The sequence below is a fragment of the Acipenser ruthenus genome, chromosome 17 (genome assembly GCF_902713425.1).
Source record: "Acipenser ruthenus chromosome 17, fAciRut3.2 maternal haplotype, whole genome shotgun sequence".
Classification (NCBI taxonomy): Eukaryota; Metazoa; Chordata; class Actinopteri; order Acipenseriformes; family Acipenseridae; genus Acipenser; species Acipenser ruthenus.
The window spans coordinates 7,822,421-7,848,247 of record NC_081205.1 but is presented as its reverse complement, the minus strand read 5'-3'; the positions used below and the strand labels follow the sequence as shown (position 1 = coordinate 7,848,247).

The following is a 25,827-nucleotide window of genomic DNA, read 5'->3' as shown; positions in this document are numbered from 1 at the left end:
ACACAGGGCTGCTCCTGCCAAACACACGTTTCCTGTGGGAGCCTAACCATCGCAAGATGAGGGGCTGCACTCTCTGAGGATGGAGAAGAAAGTTTGTTTGATCCAGACTGATTTTCGTCAATACCGTCCAACCATCAGCATCCAAACCAAGCCACTGGCGCATGTAAGATTAACCAGTTCTTTGCTTCTTGTTTGCACTGCTTTATGATTCTGTCTTCTGTCTCAGACATGAAAGAGGTTAGGAAGTACTTTCACAGTACATGCTTGTCTTCATTTAAAGAGAATAACAGATTACTGATTGTTTCCATTGAACGCATTGGGACTAACAAGTGTTATTTCATTACACAGAGACACAAGTAATGCACACATCTTGATAGTCTTACTTTTAGTACATTAGTGATGCAGAAAGGTTTTATATCAGTTTTGATGTTGATAATACATCTAAAATATTTCAAAACAAAATCAAGAAATTGTGTACAAAAATGTTATCCGGTATAAGGCTCAGGGTTACTAATATTTCATTTTATTAAAAAGTTTATGATAACGATACATACCAGTTGTTATTACTGAGTTGCATGTTTATAGTTTTTAAACTTCTGTCAAGTATGTCTTATTTTGTAAGATTCCTGTGTTTTGTCAAAAAAGAATTTAGATCAAGTCTTTTAAAAACGTTGCTGAAATAGTAGTGTTCAAAAAGACTTGGCTTTAGAGCCAGGTAAGAAATTTGTCCTCATTTTAATGTCATTTGAGAAAATATTTCCTTAATTTGTTCCTATTATTGGAAAAAAGTCTTAAAATAAGAACCCTTTTGTAATTAACAAGAGTAGAGGAGTTGAGTAGTCGAATGGAAAAGAAACTGATAATCAACTAATCGCACGTCATACGAAGCATGAACTGAAGTGAAGCTATGGTTGCAATCCACTAACATACACCGTATTCCTTCAAATTTAAGACGCACCATTTTAACCATTTTTTGCTTCTCAAAAATATCCTGCGTCTTAAATTCAAGTACATTATAGTGATGCATGTATTAAAATCACCAACAAAAGATGTGCACAAGCAGCAGCAATGTGACTTACTGCCGAGAAAAGGCTGTTTTAAAATACAATGCACAGACCGCAAAGTGTTATAAAATGGTATGTATACAAATAGGGCACCAGACTTCAATTATTTTTTTTTTTTTAAAGTGGGGACTAATCAGCCTATACAACTATTTTTACCTCAGCTATTTGAGTTTTTCAAAATGAGTAGTTGTTCTACCCCTAATGGCAAAGCATAGCAGTGAACGCATGGTAAAGCACAGACATAGAAAGTATAGTAAAGCCCAGTAAACATCAACATTACTGTGCAGATTTAAATTGCTTGTGGATTGCTGGATCTAAACCATGACTGGCACTTTTCCATACATGCTGAGGGAAATGTGCTTATGATGTTGATGTAGTGTGACAGGCTGCTGGGACTTTATCTGGCGATCAATTGGGAACTGTGTGTGGCATGAGGGATTTCCAGTGGAGATAACAATCAAGGCTCCAAGATGCAAAAGCATAGCATACCTCTATACTGTCTGGACCAGGGTTGCCTTTTCATGCATTTAGAGCGATAGGAGCTTGAATTGCGTATGTCTGTGTTTGACTATATGCACTAGTCTAAGGTAGTATTAGTGTACTGCATATAACATTAATGCAGCTATTAAACTGTGAAATCAAAGAGCCCTCAGAGTGCGTCAGAGCTTCACCATCACAATATTGCAGGGGTATTGGTGTAACAGGCATGCACTGCTATTAAGGATTCTGGCCCCTGTTGGTAAGATGAGATAAAAAGCTTTATACCACGAATGCAGGCGCGCCCAACTCTTTTGCACAGATGCTCGCCTGTGGTGTGCTGGGCTTTGGCATCTCATTTCATTTACAGATGACCAATATTGTACTATTTTTGCACCTAAATGGACAGTGAAGCACAACCTTTATTGGTTTCAGTAATTTCAATGTGATCCACCATGTGATGTCTTGTTGAATTCATGTTAAATAAATGGCCATGCATTCTGCATTCCACAAGTATTTACCTTGAAATAAATGTATTTACTAGGAACACGTAGTACTTTAAAGTGAGACCATTCTTGCATTCTCTGTTTAGTCATGCATTTCTGAATTTGTGCATTTGAAATATATCAGAGGGGGCCGAAACATATGAATACAAATCACTGTTATGGTGTATACAGAATATACATATACTGTCTGGACCAGACCTAGACAGCGTATAGTTGTGAGAACCTGGAACAATGACGTTGTGGGTTTCAATGCGGCTCGTCAAAAACCACAACACAAATAATTGAACACATCTGTCAGTCTCTGCTTGAGAGAGGCCCGGGATGGCAGGGGCTGTTCAGGTCAGGGTAGTACAGTACGCTCACAGAGCTATGGGGGCTTCGGAGGGGGTCTGTTATCAGCTTCTAAAACGATTCAGACTAGAACGTCTTTTCTACTTCAAAAGTGAAAAGAAAAATTAGATTAAGTCCCAATCCAGAAACAATCTGTTCCAAATAGAAAAGTTACTTTTTTTAGGGTCCCCAGGCAAGACATGAGATCAATAAACTATAGGGCAGTGGGTGAAAGCAGGGATTATCACATAGCCTAGCAGATCAGTTGCATATGTTAACTATTTATTTTTTGAGGAACAAAGTGACTAATAATATAGGTTTTAGGTTTATGTAAGTCTGGATCTGCAGTATTATATACTACCCCTGTAAAGGCTTAAAACAAGGATTCGGCAGCTGCAGCTATGGGATTATTAGTTCCTTTATTATATTTTATCAAGCGTAACAGTAGGAGTTGATCAAAGCAGGCATTTCATGCCTCCATGTCTCCTAGACTCTTCAACTGAGACTCTTTCAGTGTAATTACCTCCTGGAATATATAAGGCAAACACTTCCATTCACATGCAGGGCACTTGGCAGTGCATTCTCTACCCAGCTGGTTTTTCTTGCATTCAGAAAGATGAATTAGATGTAGAGTAGGCTCAGTTGTTGCTATAGTCCATATTCACAAAGCTTTAACTCATGAGGTTTTTAAAAATTGTTTTTCAATGCTCTGTTTTATGAATAAAATAAAGTTTGCTATTCATGAAACTTTCCACTGTGTTGTTAAAGAAGACAATACTAGTCTAAACAGTTTCATGAATATCAAACTATATTTTATTCCTAGAAACAGACTTAAATAACACATGAGCTTTATGAATAGAGCCCACTGGTTCCTAAGTTGCATAATACAAAACAAAAACGGCAAAACTGATCAAAATTGGTCCAACCCACAATACATTTGTTCTAGATCTTTCTTTTTGTAAGTTATTGTGTGCAAAAAGATGATACTCAATGGCATTGATCGGGTAAACGGTAAGAAATTACAAAATAGGAATAATACTTTTATATTACTCAGAAATAATCTTATTTCATCTTAACATTCTTATTTTTTTTTCAGAAACCTTAATGTAAAAAGGTTGTGAAGCGGCTTAGGAGAATGACTGACAAACTGTCAAACTGATGCCATGTGTTCATGATATTCTCCTGTAATGTGAATACACTTAGAAACCACTAGATTGGATTTCTCTTTAGAATAACTGCTCCTTGCTTGTATGATTATCTAGTTATGGAATTTAGAATTTAGAACATCTACAGTCTGGATCCAATCCACCGCATGCTCTATAGTAGTCAGTACGTTATGTAACTGAGCCATTCAGAGCGGAATATGAAAACACTTCACGCTGTGATCAGTTCCACTCCTCCTGAGGAGCTCAGAGCAATGAAGGCTGTTTTCTGAGTGAGGGTGTGCTTACTTAGATTTCTCTCCACTTAGCTCAGGACACAGTTGAAAATGAAGTGGAGACAGACTGAGGACAAAGTGTAGAAGACATTTTGTTACACAGAGTGGTGAGTGTATGGAATATGTTACCAAGCCACGTTGTTGATACTGAATCATTGGGATCCTTTTAGACCCTACTTTACAAATTTTTGGGATGAATCAGCTACTAGGAACCGTACCAGCATTGATGGGCTAATGGCCTCCTCTCTTTGTAAATAATATTCACCTGAAGTATACACCAAGACTAAGCCCAGAAGATTATGTGTGTGATGAACAAGTAGTTCTTTTTGAAAGAGCTGGAACTACCCACACAATATGAATTAGATTTGAATGGGGTCAATTTGTGCTGCCAGAGAGGTGAGAGTTATCTGAGCAGCACACATTCATTCTACTGTGCTTGAATACCAGTCAGACAGGTGTCCAATATGCTGCCTGGCACTTTTCTTATTTCAGTATTACATTATGAAGACTTCCCTGTTTATTTTACAGTTATTGGGGGATCCATTTTCAGTTTAATAAACCATTCGCAGGAAAAGCACTTCAATGCCTGAGAACGTTGTGCCAGTTAGGCCTCATACACACACACTGCAAAAGCTGTATTACCAAACTGCACTCGCTGTGGTTGTTTGTTGTACACACACGCCTTTCATTACTGAAGTGAGTGCATTCCCTGTTTAAACTAACAACTGAACCCGGACCACCATTACATGCCATTCGTTAGGTTTGTGTGGCGGCAGCATGGAGGCTGTGTATTTGTTTATGTTTTGGAAGAAAGTACAGTACATAATTGATCGAGAGCTCATCAAGCGCAGCTATGCTCTTTTCTGCAAAGCCAGTGGAGATGCCGTTTAGCTTTTTCTGCACTGCTAAATACAGTAGTGAAGGTCTGCAGGACCATGACAGTAGATCAAAACATTTGGGCGATCTTCCGATCAGAAGGCTGGTGGGAACGACTTGAGTGGTCTCCAAATGACTGGATTAAAAATGTACGCATGTCTAAAGAGTCGTATATGCGTCTTTGTCATTTACTGAGACATTTCCTGGAGTGCCAAAACACACAGATGAGACGTTCGGTAATGGGGGAAAAATGACTGGCGGTCTCACTGTGGCGTTTGGGGATACGAATTGTCCCATATTGTTTTATTTAAGTATTAACTACTAGTATTAACATATGTACTACTATTATGGCTTCTGGTAGACTTTTGCGATATCTTTTTGTAGTTTCTTTAATTAAATGATGTTAAGTAATAATGTTCATGTTAAGAAAAAAATGATGTCTCAATCCTAAAATTCTACGTGATGCAAAACTTTTGGCCATAGTTGTACACATGAAATAAATGACATATTAGGAAAATATAGGTAATATAAAGACTAATTACACTGCATAGTTTAAACATATCATCTATGGGTCTGCTTATGGAATGGAAAATACTTGCTGATATGAATGACACTTCATAAGGGTCACTCCGGTCAATCGAATAAAAGAGGCAGCAAGCCAGATGGTTACACAGAGAAAGTTAATTTAGATGTCACAAGAGAGCCTTATTCTTTTAAAACAACACAGTTGTTTCACAGTGCAGCTACAATATAACAAGACTGTTTAAGACCATGTAATGGAAACAAACTGTACCATCTTGTAATAACTTGTTACGTCTTACAATAGGTCCTATTCAGAAGACTTCATATTATGTCGGGTCAGTGATCACAGAAGTAATGTTTGTATTGCAGTTCAAAATGACCCAGTAAAACAATGGACGAACTAAGTAATATAATGGTATAAGATTGAACTGTAGTAACATTGGAAATTGAGAAATGATACATTTCCATTACCCCATTTAATCAGATAATACAATAAATTAATATCCTTTACTCATGCCTGTATTCACCCTTTAATGAATCATTTAAAATTAAGCAATGGAACCCAAAAAAGAGGGCTTTACCATTTGGTAAGGCCCGCTTTGTTCCGTTCAATGTAAATGTGTGTTAATATCTGCCAAACTGGAACCCTGGCCAAATTCACAGTTGGACAATTTATTCAAAGAAGTCAAATAAGTGTTTCACAAATTCTGAAAGTAAAACTGAAAGAAAGTATGATAATATTTGGTATATGTCATGCACCTGTTGTAATAAACATAAATCATTCCTGTAAGTATTTTTAAAATAATTATAGAAATAATTTTGTGTAGAATAGAATATATACATTTTGTTAGTTTTACAATAACATGCAATGGTGTAAAATGTACACTTCAAAATGTTATATTATATACTGATTACTACAGTATTTCTCCCCCTTGATATGGGTTGACAATTAAGATGAAACTGCAATTTTTATTTAAATGGTTTAAGATGGTCATTCAAATTCCCCATATTCCAACTTATCAACCTGGGTGTTCCAGTATCTTTCAGAAAACAAGCTTTAATTAGATGTAGCTTATTGGAGAAATATTCAGGAAGAGATTGCCGTTCCCTTTTTAATTTTGCTATAGAAAGTCTTTAAGTATTCAAGTTTATGCTAAGAGCTTCTGGCAGGTTAATGACTGTCATTTGCCAGTGACATGCACAGATGCCTTAAATATCACTGAACTTGTTATGACAGGTTCTTTCTAACTTGTTTTCTTTCTTTTCATACAAAGATATGGAAAATGACTTCACATCTGTTTTTGTGAAGAATGCACAATAAATCACGTGTTTTGTGTTGCTGCTCTGCCAAAATTACTTGAATCATGTTACAAAACAGATTCAAGATATAAAAGTGATGTCTGTGGAAAAACATCACTTTGGACAGCATGGATTTAGTTATTATTAGAATATACTGCACAACCAGTGATCTCCAGGTGGTAAATTATAACACATGTATGAGAGTCAACCAATCGTCATTAAGGATTTGTCAGAATTCATCAAGTTTTATCATGCGGCATCATTATAAAGGTTGTTGGACAGCATGTATCTGATGAACTTGACAAAAGTGTAAGGTCTTCTGTTTGTTTTTCATAGTCAGACCCCAGAGTACTATTGAGTTTATCTTAAATGTGTTGGAGATGCCAATTTCAGGATCGCTACTATTCTTTGAAAGAGTGCTCCCTACAGAGCCATCAACACCACTTTCAGTAACACGTACTATACTAGCCACTTAACCTTAAATCCCCTTTAATGTCTTCTTGCTTGTCATTGACCAACCAGCTGCTTCCCCTACAGACCAATATACATTGCAGCCAGTGACATGCTTTGAACTCAAAGACTTCTGTGGTGAAATGACCTTGGAAGACATTCCTCTGCAAACAAAATATATATACAGTAAAAGCGTAGATGGCTTTAATCACAGAATTGCACTTGAAATGCTGCTTCAGACCTAGTACATTTGGTTTGTAATGAATGTTACTATACTGTATACATGTTGGTTTTCAAAGTGATTATGAAGGATTGTGCATGTAGCTATACTGTGTTATGAAGCCTTTCTGTTGGTGTTATGAATGCACCAGGGTGTGTAATATTTATAAAGTAAATATCTTGCATCAATACTAGTTATAGCTGCAAAGCATGTCAGTCATGAGAAGCTCTTTCTTGCCATTAACCAACCAGCTGCTTTCCCTCATGACTTACCCTGAACATTGCTAAGTTGAAACTACCTAGGAAGTACAATGGCATGGTGGTTCTTATCCACTGTACAATATATATGATCTCCATAAATGAGTGTTTAAGAAGCTTGCTTTGAAACTGTGAGGTTGCCTGTTACACCTTGGCCCAGTTTCTACAGACAGATATCAAGCTTATCGTTGTTGAAGACAAATCTGTCACTGTGAACACTGTAAAGTATTCCATTCATAGCAGTCCAGGGGCGTGCACAAGGGGGAGCAAGCAGGGGCACTGGCCCCTCCAATAATCATCTCCAAAACATTGATTCCTGCAGCAGTCTAACACTGTTGGTTTGTAGTTTAGGTCCTCAAACAGTACATCTACAGCACAAAGAATGGCTCTGTAATAACGTTTACCATTGTAATCTAGCCCTAATCATTTGCATTTTTACACACACAGAGAACCATGTGTAAATATATTATTCCACTGTGTGTTGTCTGCACACTACACATTCACTATTCATCCATCCAAAGCTGTTGACAGTTTCTGTCAGTTAGCTTCAACAATTTATAGAAAGAATGATAAAAACATTCTTCAGCATGTTGCCAAAGTTTGCTTTAAAATTTTTTCTTTGATCAATATATTACGGAAAAAAGATTTTCCCAGATTTTGTGGCTTGTGGCAAACTTTTCTTTTTTTTTTCTTTCCAGTACTTTGTATTCTCTTGTTCAGAAATACCAAACGGAATCAGTTTAAAGGAAATGGACGCTTAATTGGGACATGTTTGAACAAAGTAACAGGAAGCAATGCAAAGCAACTAAAGAGTAGCATACCTGTGGCATGGATTCAACAAAATGGCCTTTAAACTGGGTTAATGCTTAAAGCACTGATACCCATGACTGCAAAATTCATTTTTGTATGTCTTATTACCATTAGCAACTTTATTACTTGTTCCCTTAGCATGATCCTGAACCTCCTGTTTTTTGCGTGATTTATTTAAATTTAGGCTATGTTAATATGCATGGTTTGAGCTAAACTATAGCGTGTGTACTATTCAAAGATTGATGTATAATTAAGCTTGTGGAATAATTAGACTGTTTCGCCCTGGATATTGCCCTCAGTTGAGGTGCGAGTAATGGAAGACTCTTAGAAGGGAGATGCAAAGGACATGGAGGAGAAAGGCTTTCAGTACATTTAGTGAAAGATGAGCTTGGTCTATATAGAATTGGTTAGCCAATAAGGTTAACATAGTAAGCTAAACCTTGCATCTACGGCAATCCTCCAATTTCAAGTTTTTTTCATTTTTAAAGCAGAAGACCTATATTGCTATTTCCCTATGTGCTTCTGTGGATATGTATGTCTTCCTGTCTTAAAATACATAGTCACAGTTATAACTGGATACTGTGTACTGTATATTGTGGGTGTAGGTCATATTGTTTTACAGTTGATGGATGTACTTGTTTTATATTAATATAGCCCTACTTTTAAATGAATTTAATACAATTATATATATTAATGGTAATGTGATATGGTTGTAATTATTAGGCTTGACATTAAACAAGTAAAAACAAGTTGAGCTTTGGCAGATTGCACATGTATGTTAACAGTGCAGTCTAGTAGTAGCAACGACAAAATGTGCCAGTTTTCTTCAATTTACATACGATTGACTGGAATTGAAAATCTATCAAATAACGTAGCAGATTTCAGTTTGAGAAAAGTTACCATAGATTTTAACTCCCAACTAGAGTCAATTTATTTACAGTGTTACCAAAGTAAAAAGATGTCTTGGAAAAGTCAAAAAAAAAAACCAGACAAATGTTTGTCTTTGATTACAGTCAAAATGCAACAAAAAAAAAAGATATAAAGCAAACTGTTTTTTTTCAGGTATTAACTAGACATTTTAAGTAGTTTTTTTTAAATGTATAGAAAGCCACACAACTTAAACTACTATTAAAAACATGACATAATAAAAAAAATCCCTATCATGTGCGCTTTTGAAGCCCATGTGTATATATTATAAGAAAAGATTGTTGAAATGGCAGATCGCCAGTTGAACATTTGTTGCGACAAACCGATCAGAACTTTTCATCTTGCTGCCTTTTTTTACATTTTGTATTTCATAATTAATTAATCATGTGATATGCACACAATACATATAGGCAATTATTTATTTTGCCATTTTGTGGTTCCCATGGCTTTTTGTCTCCCAGCATCAAACCTCACTAGACATGCCTAACGTGTGTGCATATAACCCAAGCGACTCTGTATATTAAAGTGGGGTTTGAGGGCGAGGCCACAGAGGCACAGACCAAGACTGGTTGCGAACCTCATATTTAGTGTCTCCTAACCACTGCACACTGTTTGTGCTGGCCAATTAGAGGATGAATAATTGCTGTATTTGCATTGCCGCCTTTACCCTGCAGGGGGCAGTCTCGTACCCACTCCGTCTTTTTACCTCTACACTGATATATCCCTGTAATCACAGCAACTGAAATAGATCACCAACCTTGCAAGTGTGAGCGAGAAGTTCATGTTGACATACCACAGAATATTCTGCTGTATCTGTAAAATTGAGATGAAGCCCATAGATGCAGGTGGGGTTTTAGCCGGTAAAGGTCAAGCTTTTAATTGGTGCACTCATTGACATCAGCACTTAATGACAGGATTACAATTGAGGTAACAAGGCTTCAGATCAGAGATTGTGTGGGGCATGACAGATAAATTGTGTACATTGTGCTTGAGGGCTCATACTGTGTCTAACAGTACCAGGAACATTCATCCATCCTGGATGTCACCAAGACAGAAGTCAGAAAGCAGAAGCCCTGAGGTCTGTTTTGTTGTATTTATGGGGAGCTTATTGAATTATTTAGGGGTCATTCCAGGGTTCGTCTCTGGCTCTGCCTTCAAAATGACAGGTAATAAAGTATGGTACATTCCATTCAAATAGGATTTCTTATCATCTCTTTGTACCTCGCCATCAAACACAAAACTAAATATGGTAAGTTGAAGCATAGCATGCATTGGAATGAAGTCACACAAGATGGACAAACCAATTTCAAATACCTCTGGGTTTAGATTTTAGGGCAAACATGGGCAGTAAAGGCAGTTCTGGTTCAATGTGACAAGTCTGTAAGATGTTTAAATTGTTCTGGAGGGACATGTGACCATTCCTCAGGAAAGTCACATGGGAGGCTGTTCCCAATAATGGCCAATTAGGCACCCATTATCAGCCCATGTGATTGAAACTGACTTGCAACAGGGGGATGCAACTTTTACAATGTAAATAATAAAATACATGTTTGGAATGTTTAAGATGGCAAACGCGGGGCAAACATGTGTACTAGATATAGCAACCCCTGTATATTGTTTGTCTGGTAATGTTATAGGTAATGGCTTAGGGGCTAACATCAACTTATATTATTGGACATTAATTCAAATGATAATTTCAGTGATAGTTAATAGCACATGGACAGTGCTGTGCTTGAGAAAGATGCATCTGTCACTTACTTTTCCTGACCTGCCATTGCTAATCATGTTTGTAAATTAATAATGCGACCAATCCAACACGCACTGTGGTAAATTATATGACTAGTGGTTGATTTTGAAGTTCAGTGTTTATATAAGTCACTTCCAATGTGGTGTTTTAAGCTTCATGATTTATTACGTACCATGGTGAATACATTCCTCACTATCCTGGGACATAAATTACACAATGTTTTCATTCACTTTGTAGCTCCCTTTAAATACCAGAACCTTACCAGTAGGTCTTAATGCTCGTTCCACATTATATAAGCAAACTGGTTTAAATGCTAATCTTACAATATCCCTAAAACTGTGGCCACTTTACAGTGGATTAGGATAATATTAGTCAAGTAAAACAGGGAAAAATCTCTGCCCTCCCTCCGAATTCCCTCCACCACTATTCATACTATGCACACCATTGTATGAATGAAGTCAGGCTGAACAGTCAATAGTTTATATACAATTATGAAATATGCTTCAATTGAAAACACTGATCAAACAGCCCTGAAAATTGATATTTATCCTATAAACACAAGCACCAGAGACTAATACCCTCTGTTTAACACCATACTGCCGCCTTTTAACAATATATTATTCATTGAAGCTTTCTCCAGGGTAATTCATTAACAACCGAATTAGTACACTAAATACAATGTGACCTACAATGGCACAGTCTGGAGTAACCTGCAGCAGCAAGAGGTTATTTGTATTATCTACAGTAGCTCCTGTACTGCAGCTGAGGGAAGCACAACAAAAATGTAAACAAAGACAGTTTAATACTAAGAATATATTACAACAAACTCTAGGGTATGAACCGCCCTAAACATTTTAAAATTATGGTTTACCAAACCTATAACCTTGTTAAATGTTTGTTAATTGCTGTTTCATCCCTGTTTCTCTAATATGTGCTAAACACGCACTGGGTTAACACATTTTATATTATAAAACATTCCCCACGCTGTATAAATCAGCCAATGCTAATAAAGCGCCAATGGCCATTAAACCTGTTTCAAATTTAAAATAAAAACGAGAGGAAGAAAATTAGTTCCATTCGATCTATAGAAACATTTTCGGTGTTGGCTGTGCTTCAACATTGTGCAGCAGGAGACCTTTTTTATGTACATTTATCATATGGAAAGAATTTTAAACATTTCAAACAGCCATGAATATTTGTAAGAACCCATTTTGGGTGAAGTTAGACTATACAATTGTGTCACACAACAATTGGGTAAAGAGAGAACTTTACTACTAAAGACTGAATAAAGTTTACATCCCCCCTATTTGCCTTTTTACCCAGGTACCCTGCCGGCCTTTCTATACATATCCACTATTCCAATAACAAATGACCTGGAAGACTAGTTTTCTACAGGACGGAATGTGTTTCAAGGCTCAACACGTTGCCCCTGTTGACATAGTGACGAGCACTAGTTTCAAAGGAAAAAGGAAGCTTGTGTCCCAACAGCTTCAACTACCTTTGAGGACTTTAAACAAAACTGACAAGGTAATAAAGTAGATTGACCACAAGGCAAACTATGAAATCAAGTAGTAAACAGACACATGAACATGAAGATTTGGTGAAGCCTTCAAAGACAAAAACTTGTATTAGTCTTTCATCTCATGAAGCGTAAGCATTTCATTGGTTTAGGAAAATGTGCAAAGAAAATTCATGAAGACCTAATGGACTATAAACTTATTTTACAATGCTTAGAGTGATTTATGTAAAAATGATTTCCCATTGTTTAGTCTCTGTAGGTAACAAACTTCTTATAACAAATCAGTTCAAAACAGTCCTCATAAGAGACACACTGTCTACTTGTCCTGCATTCTTTAGACAAAGAGGGCTGCTTGTCTTGTAAAAAGGAACATGGTTGTGTTCATAAATATTAGTAAATATATATTATGATATTTCTTGCAGCACGATGATAGCATACCTTTTGAGTGTCTGAGAAGGTGGTCAGTATTGGTAATGACCAGAAAAGGGAGTCTATGCCTTTATCTATAACTAATGCAGCAAAAAACAAACACTTCAGCCAACAAAAGCAATTTACTAGAGATGAAGTAACAAATAAAATAAAAATTGTTATTAAAATGAACAAAATAGGTGTTTCTGTTTTTTTTTTTTTTCTTCAAATTTCTTAGAAGTGCTCCAGCCACTTCATTGAAAGTTCTACTGTTTGGTGAAATGCATATTGTTAAAAAAGTAATAATAATGAATCAGTGAGGCCCGTAGTTGGGGAAACCAGACAGGGCTGAAGCCTGAAGGAAATTAATTTTTCTGCTACCCAGGTTAAACCACTGCCACACTCTCTGGAAGTTGAGATGAGAGAAAAAGAACTTCAGAAAGCCATTGAGAAAACAGGGCAGCTGATGTCCAGGGTCCAGGAACTCGAGGAGAAGAATGTGAGACTACTTAAAGAAAGGAATGAGGTTTTCATTCAATTACGAGCGGTAAGCCAAAATAATATAAATACACATACTTTCATGTAGATAATGTTGAATTGCTACCTAAACCTTTTAGACTCTTTTAAGATCACTTTAAAGTGAGCAAAAATGTTGATAGTAAGTGGAGTTTTTTCATGCATTCACTATTAACCTGGCAAAATAAGTATTAAAACACAGATATAACAAAAGTCTTTTTGCTGTAGGTATAGTTCAGTATTTTACAGCAACTTACTTATATGTAATCCTTCTAATCGTATTCTTTTATTTCCCAAAGTGGGGTGGATGACTGTTAAATGTGGCAATAACCGTTTTATTTTGGCCAGGGCATTTCAATGTGGTGACAATAAGAGCGACATTCACAGGAGTGACATTATGTTTGAATGTTTGTTCAGACAAATTTCTAGGGCCAGAAATCATTTTATCAGGAATTGTTCTCATAGTCTATGTCAGATAGTCATGCTGACTACCCTGAAAGAGTATTGTGCATTGATAATATTATATTCTGGCAGAAAAAATGTTACCTTTCTCATTTCTCACAAAATGTTACAGGGCACTGAATAATAAATATAAAATTGAAATGTATTTTGAAATATATTCAATATTATTATATTTAAATAGCAACTTCCATAAAGCTAATTTGTGATTTATAATTTGCTGTGAATAATTTGCTACTGATTTAGTTACCAGTATGCAGGACAACAACCATTTCCACATCGGGCCTGCTACAGCTTGTTCATGATTTGTTAACTCTATTAATATTACCAAATGACTCAGACTCAACCTTGTGTGACTCGGACTTGGTCTCACACTCGAACATTCGGGCTCTGTGACTCAGAAATATTAACGACGAGTCTGAAAACTGAAAACCTATAGTGAAAAAACAACAACAACCAGGAGTGACTCCACTAAACTTCAAAAGCAAATGACACAAATCACTCCCAGTATTAATCACTTCAACACTGTGGTGTAATGGATATTTCAAGCCTCCAAACATTTTTGTTTTTTTTATTATCTGTCACTCAGCAACGAAGGAGTCCAACAACTTGACACCTGCTGAGTTTTAATGGGTGCACCTCTCCACACCAGTGGGTATCTGACAAACATTAACCTCTGGTTTAGAGGCCTAGTTTCCTCAAAAAGCACAGTTAGACTTCTAAATAGAAACTGGGGACTTTTAAAACCAAATCACTAATGATACAGGATTATTCAGACAGAATCAGGGCTTGTTTTAGTTTATATTTTATATGAGGGCCTATAAAACTAATAAATCAGCTTTTAGAGCAACATATTTGTTTTTTTCATTGAAACATTATGAAACTGGTAATTGTGCAACAAGTTGGCAATCAAATGTTACAACTTGCCTTATGGGCACAACTCTCTAATGAGCCCCCTGCTTTAGGTCCATGCTGGAAAACTGTGCTTATATCCAACTTGCATGCACTTAAGGTTTTTATAGCTCACCATTCAGTCAGTCAGTGTCAATGAACAATACATAGAGAGTTATCACATTAACTTGCAAAGTCTCAAAACAAATACATTGCTTTAATAGGTAAATTATTTTAAGCTGTAGATATCATTCAGCACAGCACCCAAATCAAGAATTGGTTCAAACACTTTATCGAACAGAAATACCATCTCAAACATCTTCCCTAGTCAGATAGGAATCACCCTTTACCATAAACCTGAAAGCTGTCAGATTACCCAAGTGCATCCACAAGAATTAAGATTAAGTGTAACTCTAACCTTAATCCTAACTCTGAACATACAGTAATTTACTAGTACTTTCAGTATTTGAGTAATTGCAATAAGAGCCACTCCAAATGATTGCAAACATCATAGGGGACAGTACAAAAAATAAATAAAAAAGAAAATTAAATTTCAGACTTTTTAAATAGCTGTGTGGAAAAAAATGGTGTGTTAATATCTTAATATTATTCATTACACACAGCTTAACCATAAGCACTGTTTCAATCCTCAAGTTATGCTGTTGTGCTGATAAAGCACCTTCTTGGGTAAAATGATTATGGAGTCAATCTATCCCTACTGATAGAATTTAATATATTAAAGATTAGTGCAGTTTGCAAAGAAACGGATCGCTAGGGGGTTAAGTGAATGTTAATATTAGCACAGCAAGAGAACGTTGTTATTGCCTTGGTTTAACAGCGAGTTGCTTACTTCACTGGATTTGAAGTTTTATTGGAGGCCTTTGATGTGGCTAGTTAGCATTTCTGTTTGTCAATGTATTCGTGTGGGTCTGAAACAACTTGCCAGTTCAGTTTCCTATGTTTCAATATAACCTTTCTATAAGCAAACCTGGCAATGTTTTTGTTATAAGCTATAATCAAAACATGCCAACAAGTGCTCTTTGTTTTCCATTAACTTTTTGGAAGCTGTTTATTGTTTTTTTAAATATCTTTATTTATTATTATTTGGTGCATGAATTTCCTTGATGAAAAGAAGGATTTTCGACACATTCGCTAAGGGATTACTTCTGATTGTCAAGATTTAGCTACAAATGCTCAAATTTAAAGCTACTTAATAATTAATTAAATTCTGGGTATCAGCATTCTTTTTCTTTTTGTGGAAAAATGCATTTGAGGCTTACTGTAATTCTAAGGGCGAGGTTCAGCCACCTTCTCTAAAATCTATTTCTAAATCAATCTTACAGAACCAGTCTTTCCAAAAATGTTCAGAAGGTATTTCTCCTTCACCTCTCCACCACCAGTGGGTCAATGGTTGACCACTGACCAGCTTTGGTTGACCTCTGTACGATTTCTGAGGCAGCACTTCATTATGCTGTATACTACTTTAATCAATTATATCTACTTGTGCCTCCTTTTTTACATCCAGATATGCAGATGAAATAGTGAAGCAGAGAAAGTCTATTGCTGTGTCCATACAACTGTTAATTAGGCCTTAATTAGGTTTAACTAGGGAATAATACAACACAAAAGAGAACTGCTTGTGAACTCCCCAACATAGAAACAGTTACTGGCGTGTATTTGCAATGAAACTGGGTTGTATACAATTTTAGGAAAACGTTATATATTAATATTGTAAATTATTCAGGTTTTACTGAACATTGCGAGTGGCATTTGCAGACTTGGCAAACAACATGCTATCACTTGGTACTGACCTGGCTCAAAATCCCAGCAATGTCTGAAAAGAAAGAAAAATCAGTTTTTCTTTGTTTCTCTTGTGTAACATCAATGAAACAAGTGCTTCAGGAATATAAATGTACCGGTAATGTATTTGAAGATAAAATCAGATGTGGCTTTTTGTTAACAAAAATAAATAAATAAATAAATATTTTGTCAGCCTGTAAATAATTGGCTAACCATGTGATGTGTGCCTTAATAATAATAATAATAATAAATACTATAGGTTAATAACTGTTTCACTGGCAGATACATAATTACTACATGCTGTATACTGTATTGGTGTATTTAGTACAGTCATTGTTTTGGCTGAGAATTTGGAGTTTGGTTCGTGTTCGGACTGACCCTTTAGTAGTAATGTAATGTAGTAAAACATATTAGTATTAGTATGTAGTAAAATAGACATATAATGCATTAGTAATACAACTACACAATAGTGATGACTTCCAAAGAACTCATTCCCATACTTTCAACAGTAGGGGGTGCTGCAATCTGACAGCAGATACTTTGGGAGGTCAGAGAGCGGGGGAGAAAGGATTGGTACCATTTGTTGCTATTAACTCGCTCTGAGGTTGAGACAAAATGAAAAATAACAATATCCTGCTAGAGTTTTTTTCCTTGTAAAATAAAGTTTAATAATATCCTACTATTTTTATTTTCTTGTAAAATAAAGTTAAATAATAATTTGGCAATGATTCCTGTTAGAAATGCTTAAGGAGAATAATGCAATTTATATGATTTACAATTGAGCTGTAAAAGACAGCCACAGGGATAAGTCTGGATCGTTCTCTTGCTTTGATCTTTTTTTCAGTGCCTGGGAATCCATTTCCATATCTAATTTTACAGCTACATGAAGCCTCAAGATCACTTTGCCACAGTAAGGCAGTCCACTATTCAAGTCAGGATATAAAGTGCATTATTTACAAATATAGCAACACAATAAAAAAGCCGTCTTTACATTTATAGTAACTAAACTTGAGTATATACTGCATCCTCAGCATACAGAATATGTTTCCTATAGCAAACATGCCACTCTGAATTCTCTAAATACATGTGCTTCCACAGTATTCTGGCTATTCCTCCTCTAACCATACAAAAGCACTGTGAAAACATCAAGAACCAGTTATTTCTTTGCTGACACAATTGTTATGCATAAAACAAATTATGCAGACTGGCTTCATCACGTCTGGTAATTTCTTATAATAACTTATTGGTGCAGTGAAACAAGCAAATATGTTCCAAATCTGAAATTAAACAGCAAGTAAAAAAAATGTGTAAGGGACTTAAATTGCATTATGATGTGCAAACCCTCCAGACTATTAAAATAATTGCCTTTCCAACATGGAATTACCTCGTGCCTCAAGTTTTTACTTCTGTTGGTAATGGTACAGAGGCCGGTGCACTTTTCTGGGGTTTGCAGACTTCAGTCTTTGTGCTCCACTGTAAGACTAGGCAAATGGTTGGTTTTTAATAGAACAGAAAATTACGTTAATTTCAAAGGGATAGAGGATAATAGGTTTTTATTGATTACAGTGCAGATTACTTGTCGCGATACTGCATTCCCTATTGGCAAGGCGCCTTGTGAGCTGACCTGAAGCAGACACCTGTAATTATTTAAGCAGTAGGGTGCCTTATAAGCTTATAATACAAGTACAAGAAAACAGAATTTGGGCTATAGCAGAATGTAATACTGTTGAAAAATATACTGTGGGAAAACAGGATGTATTTGTTTCAAAGTAGTAGGCAGTTTTGTAAATGGCTTAGGTCTTAGCACAGTGAAAACTGGTCTACTTTCTGAACTTTCTTTAAAATGTACCTACCTCTGTAGCAGTTAAGCATGTATGTTTCATATTTCAATTCAATGCACACCATACTTTCTAATATGACACCTAATATTTCTTAGGAATCTGCACATCATAGTAGTTTGTCTTTTTCTTATCAGGCACCACTACATTGGAATGTATATGTCAGGATTTAAGACTAAGTGATTTCAAAGCAGACATCATTCTATGACTGATACATGTTTGTAGCTACACTGTGTGTATATTACCTGAATGCAAAATAAGAGATGGCACTGATTCAGGCTTATTCAAATATCTGCTATGTGTAATTACTGTATTTCATTATAAAGCTTCATAGTTGTAAGTATACAATATATAAATATATAGGTGTGTGCTTTATGTGAAAGTATGTGTTGAGGTTGGTTGCTGGTTAAGTAGAATGACTATGACAAGACAGAGACATGTGGACACTGAGAATCAACACTAGCTGAAAAGAAAGATATTGCAGGCTTGCCTATTTTACTTTTTTATTTTTCAATATATAATATAGAAGTAAGCTTAGACATGTTATTTTGGTTTATTTGTAAGCATGTACCTTCATGAAAAAACTCTAATGTTATATATCGCAATTTTGGTTTTACTTGAAATGAATACACGTGGCATATTAGCTGTGAACATGTTTGTAAGAATCTTCTATTTGACAAAACCTTTGTCTCTGTAACAATATTGTATACTAACATGCTGTTTTATATCATACACACTACTCTATATATCAATTATATATAACTTCCATCTTCCAGTATTTTTAATGGGACTGTAAAACATTTCTTAAGAAAAAACAAAACAATATAGCTGTGGTTGCTCCCTCTTGATTTCAATCACAGTCTCAGAAATTAATTACATCAGAAAGGAACAATACTTGGATAGCTAAGAAGTATAATGCTCTATGTTACCCACTGAAATGTGAGCTATCCCTAATGATTATAAGCACATTGGATAACAGGATAATAGAAGTGTGCATTCCTGCTGGGGTTCAACACTCAATGTGTTCCTGTCAGTTCGTTGGTTAGATTCTTAGTTACCATTAATGAAATAATTATTTAATTACATGCTGTCCATCTAAAAGTATTAGTACTGAAATCTACTACGACAAGTTTTTCTGTGTTATTCTGTGTTCTGTATAGTTATTGGCAAACTGGTTTGTAGTTATGATAACTTACCCTGAAAATATCTAAATGGATGATTCTGTTTTATTAGCACAATGGAATTGTCCTTTGGTTGTCTATACTATATCATCTAAACTATCTGAACAAGTCAAATAAATGTGTAAATGTATTTATTGTATTTATATTTCTGAAATTATATATACATAGATTATAGGATAGATGCAAATAAATTTACAGTAGCCATGGAGACAGGTGGTGTTGTTTTTTAAGGCAGTTAACTGTCTGAATAATCTTTGGTGCCATTGTAGTTTAAGTTAAAAAATAACTAAGACAGTCTGTGAGTCAATGTCCATTATTCTTTCTTAGCTTGTAATATATCGAGAATGTACTTTTATTCTGTAGTGAAAGATATTTGCAAACCCAAATTAGTGAGAATTCACCCCCCAGAGCTTAAGAAAATGGGCCTAAATATTGACCCGTATAAACAGTGAAGGTAGGCACAAAAAAATCAGTAGTCTCTAGTTACCAGAGAGGTTTAGGCAAAACCCTTTTATTTAATCAGTCATCTTATACCTCAGCCTCAGGGCAGCAAAATAATCTGCAGTTGTATAAGTAACACCTGTACTGAATGCAAGCAACTTTTGTTGTAAAAGTATGTGGGATAAGGCAACAGACCAAAAGCACTGACTTGTGACAATAGCTCGGTAGGAGGTCAACCACTAGCTAAAAAGAGTTGATTCAGCTTTGCCAGGATTGTTGGTTTTGATTTTTAACTAAGACAAGAGGGCAGGAGGGAGATAGTATGGCTGAGAGAACAGGAACTGGGAACAAAAGGTGTGCAGTTATATCGAAGCAGTGAGAGAGGAGGCAAGAGACTGAGCTGACAGGTGTAGCCTTGGGGCAGGCAGTTCTGAATTACTCCTTGTGTCTTCCAAACAACACGGTTTCTGAGCCTGCCCCCTGCAGTTAACTCTCACTAGCCTGACTGCAAGAGGATTCCACACTCGGGTTTGAAAACACTGAAGGTGCACAATGTCCAGGATGTCTCAGGTGTTAAAGTTGCAGAGATCCTGGTCCTTCTCGGATGGTTCAGAAGACGGACGGCCGACAGACCCCGAACCAGAAGACCTGGATTGGGATAACTTTAGCATGACTCTGGAGGAACAATTGGCGGTTGTAGGTATTTGGTTTTCTCTCACCGCAGTCTTTCTCTTTCCATCGAGTTGCACCTGGAATGTGATGACAGTTTTAACTTGATATGGAATTTGCCAAAAACAAGGAATGCAGAATCCTGCAGCCGACTGCTTCTGATAAGCATGTTAGAGAAGTGTACTCTCTAATTGAAAACACCAGCTCCTTTTTTTTTTCTTGCTGTACGACAACTTGTGGTCCCTCCTTCTGGGGGGTTAACCCTTTGGTGTGCTATCTAATCATATTAACAGTGTGATGGCATGCAACTTATTCTACTGGTCCAAGTCAGAAAACCAGGGCTATTAGGATTTCTCTACTAGAAGTTGAGCTATCATCTCTTCACTTTTTCAAAGTACTTAGTAAATTTAATGACACATGTTTCAGTTATGTCTTTGAATATTCTTTGATTGTCATTGTCATCGCAAGTATAAAATACTCTACTGATTATCATAAGGTTGTTACAAGCTATTAAAAAAATACTGCATAGAAAAGCAAAAGGTCTTTTGGGTATTATGGTTAACATGCAATTTTGTAAGTCCCCTGTGTAAAAACATGCTGTTGTATTGTTTTTGTGAAACAAAAAACAAACACTGTACACGGTCTGAATTTTAAAAATATTGCATTTTGACAGTGGCATGGCTGTGAGATTTCTGGACACAAAACTTCCGGATTCAGGAAACACAACAAGATCATGCTATAATAATATAATTCTTTGTTTCGTGAAGGTTAATAATTTACTAGCAGAGGTTTACGCCTAAAGTGTACACTGACTCAGGGGTTGCTTTAGATTTTGAATGATTTTGCACTTTAGACCAGATCACTAAAAACCTTAGATGGGACTGTTTTTTATACTTGTTCATAGCTAATCTCAAAATGTATAACACGCTTTAATGCTGAGATATTGGGAATTAAAATGCTTCTGAGTTCGCCTCAGTGAAACATTTACAGTAAACATATTCTTTTCTTTGGCTCTACCTGCCACAGTCCAGAGGAAACATGCTGTATGTGGGGGCTCCCTTTTCCCTTGGTAGCTTGCCAGATGCAGGGAGAGAGAGAGAGAGAGAGAGAGAGAGAGAGAGAGAGAGAGAGAGAGAGAGAGAGAAGAGAGAGAGAGAGAGAGAGAGAGAGAGAGAGAGAGAGAGAGAGCGAGAGAGAGAGGCTTTCAAGTCAAATGGAACGTAACCAGTCCATGCAACACAGGCACATTTATGGAAAGTTATGCACTTGGGTTTCGTCAAATAATCACAATCCTTTGAATGCCCTTTAAAGATCACGGTATGTTGTTTGGGTGTCCTGGCTATTTTCAAGATCAAGATAAAAAGGGTAACGAGTGGCACATTGCTGTAGCAGCAGCACCACAACTTTTAATAAAGCTTATAAGCTCAGAGTGTAGGGCAGAGGAGAAGGTTTTTCTGTTTCACTGATGCAGCAGTGTGTGTTGATGTTGTAATAGGATCTCCAGGAAAGGACAGATAGATTTTTATTTATTTTACTGGCTTACCTTCGACTGTTTATCTGTCAACAAACAGTGTTTAAGTGAGGATTTTTAAGTAACATCTGTGACAAAACAAATATAACTGACACTGGTATTTCTACTTTATTTAGCTTAATTCCTGATTTTCATATGGTATTTATCTAGCGAGTTCCTAACACTGCAATAGCGACAGAAAACCAAAGTGCAATGGAAGCTGCCGGACTGCAAAGTCCTGACCTCCAAACCTCCCAATCCTCCTCTTCACAGGAGCAGGAGAGCTTATTGGAGACAGAGCAGCAGTGTACCCAGCTGGGGAAAGTGAAACAGGAGCTGGAGTCCCAGGTGTCTGAGCTGAGTAATCGCCTAGAGGAGGAAGAGTCCTGCACAGCTGAATTGGCCGCGCACAGACAAAGACTGGAGACGGAGTGCTGCAGCCTAAAAAAGGACCTTGAGGAATTAGAGGCTACCTTGACTGCTGTGGAGAAGGAAAAGAAGGTGAGGCTGAACCCTTTTCAAGATAAGATAAGTGCATCTTTTCAGTCTTGCTTGCCAGTATTAAGGTATAATCAGGTGGCTTGGTGGTCTAGTGGTTAAAGAAAGGGTTAAAGTAAGGGGCTTGTTACCAGGAGGTTCAATCCCAGCTCAGTCACTGACTCACTGTGTGCGACCCTGAGCAAGTCACTTAACCTCCCAGTGCTCCGTACTTCGGATGAGACGTAAAACCGAGGTCCTATTGTAAGTGACCCTGTAGAAGCAGTTGTGATGCATAGTTCAGCCCCCAAGTCTCTGTAACTCGCTTAGGACAAAAGCGTCTGCTAAATGACTTAATAATAATAATAATAATAATAATAATAATAATAATAATAATAATAATAATCACGTTGCTGTTTACCTTGTATTATAAGGTATTCATCAAGTAAGTTTTATACTGTTGAGCAAGGACTTGATTACAGTTGCTAATATCCCAGGCTTTGAAATGTATTAAAATGAAATACAGATAGCCATTTAAACTTCACTGAATGTGAATATAAAATAAAACCCCACAGAAACATGTTGAAACTAATTAGACTACACTTGTTCAAAGTAAGTGGTATGTTTATTTGAAGGCCTGATGCTAACATTTTATTTAATAAGATTTATAAAACCAGGATAATATTTACATGTGGATAATAACCAGCCTATATTCTTTTGATTTAGACTTTGGCTAAACTTTCAGGTAAGTTAATTAAGAATAAAATGTCTGGCACTTTAGTAATTCGTAACACTTCTCTACAAATAAGTAAAAGAAACCTGATGAAATGATAAAGCTTTGTGAGTGGGTTTTGTTTAAACTTGAATAAAGGACTATGATCCTATGCCAGATAGTTTGGGGACATAATAAAGCTACCGTCTTGCGTGAAATTACCATTCTTTGTGTATTCTACCTGGGTCATTACCTGGGTTAATTTCCTAACCTAATTCTAATTATAACTAAAAGATTATGGGAAATTATTAGAAGGATTGTAATACTTTCAGACACCAGCCTTACTTTAAAATGGATTAAAACAAGTAACCCAACTAAGACGCCTAACTTACCTGAGGTCATTTTAACATAGAAATCACTTACTTTTAGAAATAACAGCCAAACTATGTAACTTTGTTTTTTGTTATTATTATTATTAAGTGATTCATTTGGCGTTTAAGCTAAGAAACTACATTCCCCACAATGCACTAAGCTCTTCCAAAAAAAAAAAAAAAAAAAAAAACCCACATGGGACTCAGTTGTGGATTTAAAATATGGATACTGCCTTGCTTTATTTTTAAGATGCAGTCATCAACATTTCAAAGAAATTAGTTACTGTTTTCTATATTTTATACAGAAGAGGTTAAAGAAAAAGGGCAGCAAAGCTGCTGTTTGAAATTATGATTTATAGTCTGGTTCGATACGATCACATGATTGAAGTAAGCCCTTTTTTGTAAATCTAATGTGGCCCCGAGATAATATTTTGTGTTTACGATTTAATATGTCGTGGCCACGAGATACCTATCTCTTGCGCACGACAGAGCTATTTTATCTTGTGGCCAAGAGATAATATCTCGTGGCTACGAGACAGTAAGACGTGCGCACACAATATATATATATTTTTTCTCACGTCCCCTTCCGGACTCCGTAAGTGCGGAAGCATTGACAAAACTAAATGTCAGCTGGTACCTGCTTAACATTGTGTTGCATTTAAATTAGCCACTTTCTTTTTCCAAATGCTTTTTTCTCCACCACTTGTTGTTAATGAGTGTATTATGGACTTGTATAGTGTATTAAGAGTGTATGAAGTACTGTTTAATCCACAGTTGTTAGGTGGTCTTTTATTTCTAAATGATGTATATACAGACGTCCTCAAATTTGTTGGTACACTTACAGCTCATTGAAATAATGCTTCATTCCTCCTGAAAAGTGATGAAATTAAAAGCTATTTTATCATGTATACTTGCATGCCTTTGGTATGTCACAGAATAAAGCAAAGAAGCTGTGAAAAGAGATGAAATATTGCTTATTCTACAAATATATTCTAAAATGGCCTGGACACATTTGTTGGTACCCCTTAGAAAAGATAATAAATAATTGGATTATAGTGATATTTCAAACTAATTTGTTTCTTTAATTAGTATCACACATGTCTCCAATCTTGTAATCAGTCATTCAGCCTATTTAAATGGAGAAAAGTAGTCACTGTGCTGTTTGGTATCGTTGCATACACCACACTGAACATGGACCAGAGAAAGCAAAGGAGAGAGTTGTCTGAGGAGATCAGAAAGAAAATAATAGACAAGCATGGGAAAGGTAAAGGCTACAAGACCATCTCCAAGCAGCTTGATGTTCCTGTGACAACAGTTGCAAATATTATTAAGAAGTTTAAGGTCCATGGAACTGTAGCCAACCTCCCTGGGCGCGGCCGCAAGAGGAAAATCGACCACAGAGTGAACAGAAGGATAGTGCGAATGGTAGAAAAAGAACCAAGGATAACTGCCAAAGAGATACAAGCTGAACTCCAAGGTGAAGGTACGTCAGTTTCTGATCGCACCATCCGTCGCTTTTTGAGCGAAAGTGGGCTCCATGGAAGAAGACCCAGGAGGACTCCACTTTTGACAGAAAAACATAAAAAAGCCAGACTGGAATTTGCTAAAATGCATATTGGCAAGCCACAATCCTTCTGGGAGAATGTCCTTTGGACAGATGAGTCAAAACTGGAGCTTTTTGGCAAGTCCCATCACCTCTATGTTCACAGATGAAAAAATGAAGCTTTCAAAGAAAAGAACACCATACCTACAGTGAAACATGTAGGAGGCTCGGTTATGTTTTGGGGCTGCTTTGCTGCGCCTGGAACAGGGTGCCTTGAATCTGTGCAGGGCACAATGAAATTTCAAGACTATCAAGGCATTCTTGAGCGAAACGTACTGCCCAGTGTCAGAAAGCTCTGTCTCAGTCGCAGGTCATGGGTCCTCCAACAGGATAATGACCCAAAACACACAGCTAAAAGCACCCAAGAATGGATAAGAACAAAACATTGGACTATTCTGAAGTGGCCTTCTATGAGTCCTGATCTGAATCCTATCGAACATCTATGGAAAGAGCTGAAACTTGCAGTCTGGAGAAGGCACCCATCAAACCTGAGACAGCTGGAGCAGTTT

At 36.5% G+C, this 25,827-nt stretch overlaps 1 protein-coding gene across 3 annotated transcripts in view; it reads left to right on the top strand.

The window, feature by feature from the left end:
* LOC117422994 (putative uncharacterized protein MYH16) overlaps positions 1–25,827 on the top strand; it is a 79,428-nt gene continuing 53,601 nt past the window's right edge. The window contains exons 1-3 of one of the 3 annotated variants that reach the window (XM_034038289.3): positions 1–163; positions 13,236–13,397; positions 22,429–22,656. In XM_034038289.3, the coding sequence (XP_033894180.3) occupies positions 80–163; positions 13,236–13,397; positions 22,429–22,656 (474 nt within the window). In that variant the 5' untranslated portion in view covers positions 1–79. Of the gene's footprint in view, positions 164–13,235; positions 13,398–20,299; positions 20,673–22,428; positions 22,657–25,827 lie in introns of those variants that run through there. The other 2 variants (XM_034038292.3, XM_034038290.3) reach the window with 2 other exon arrangements.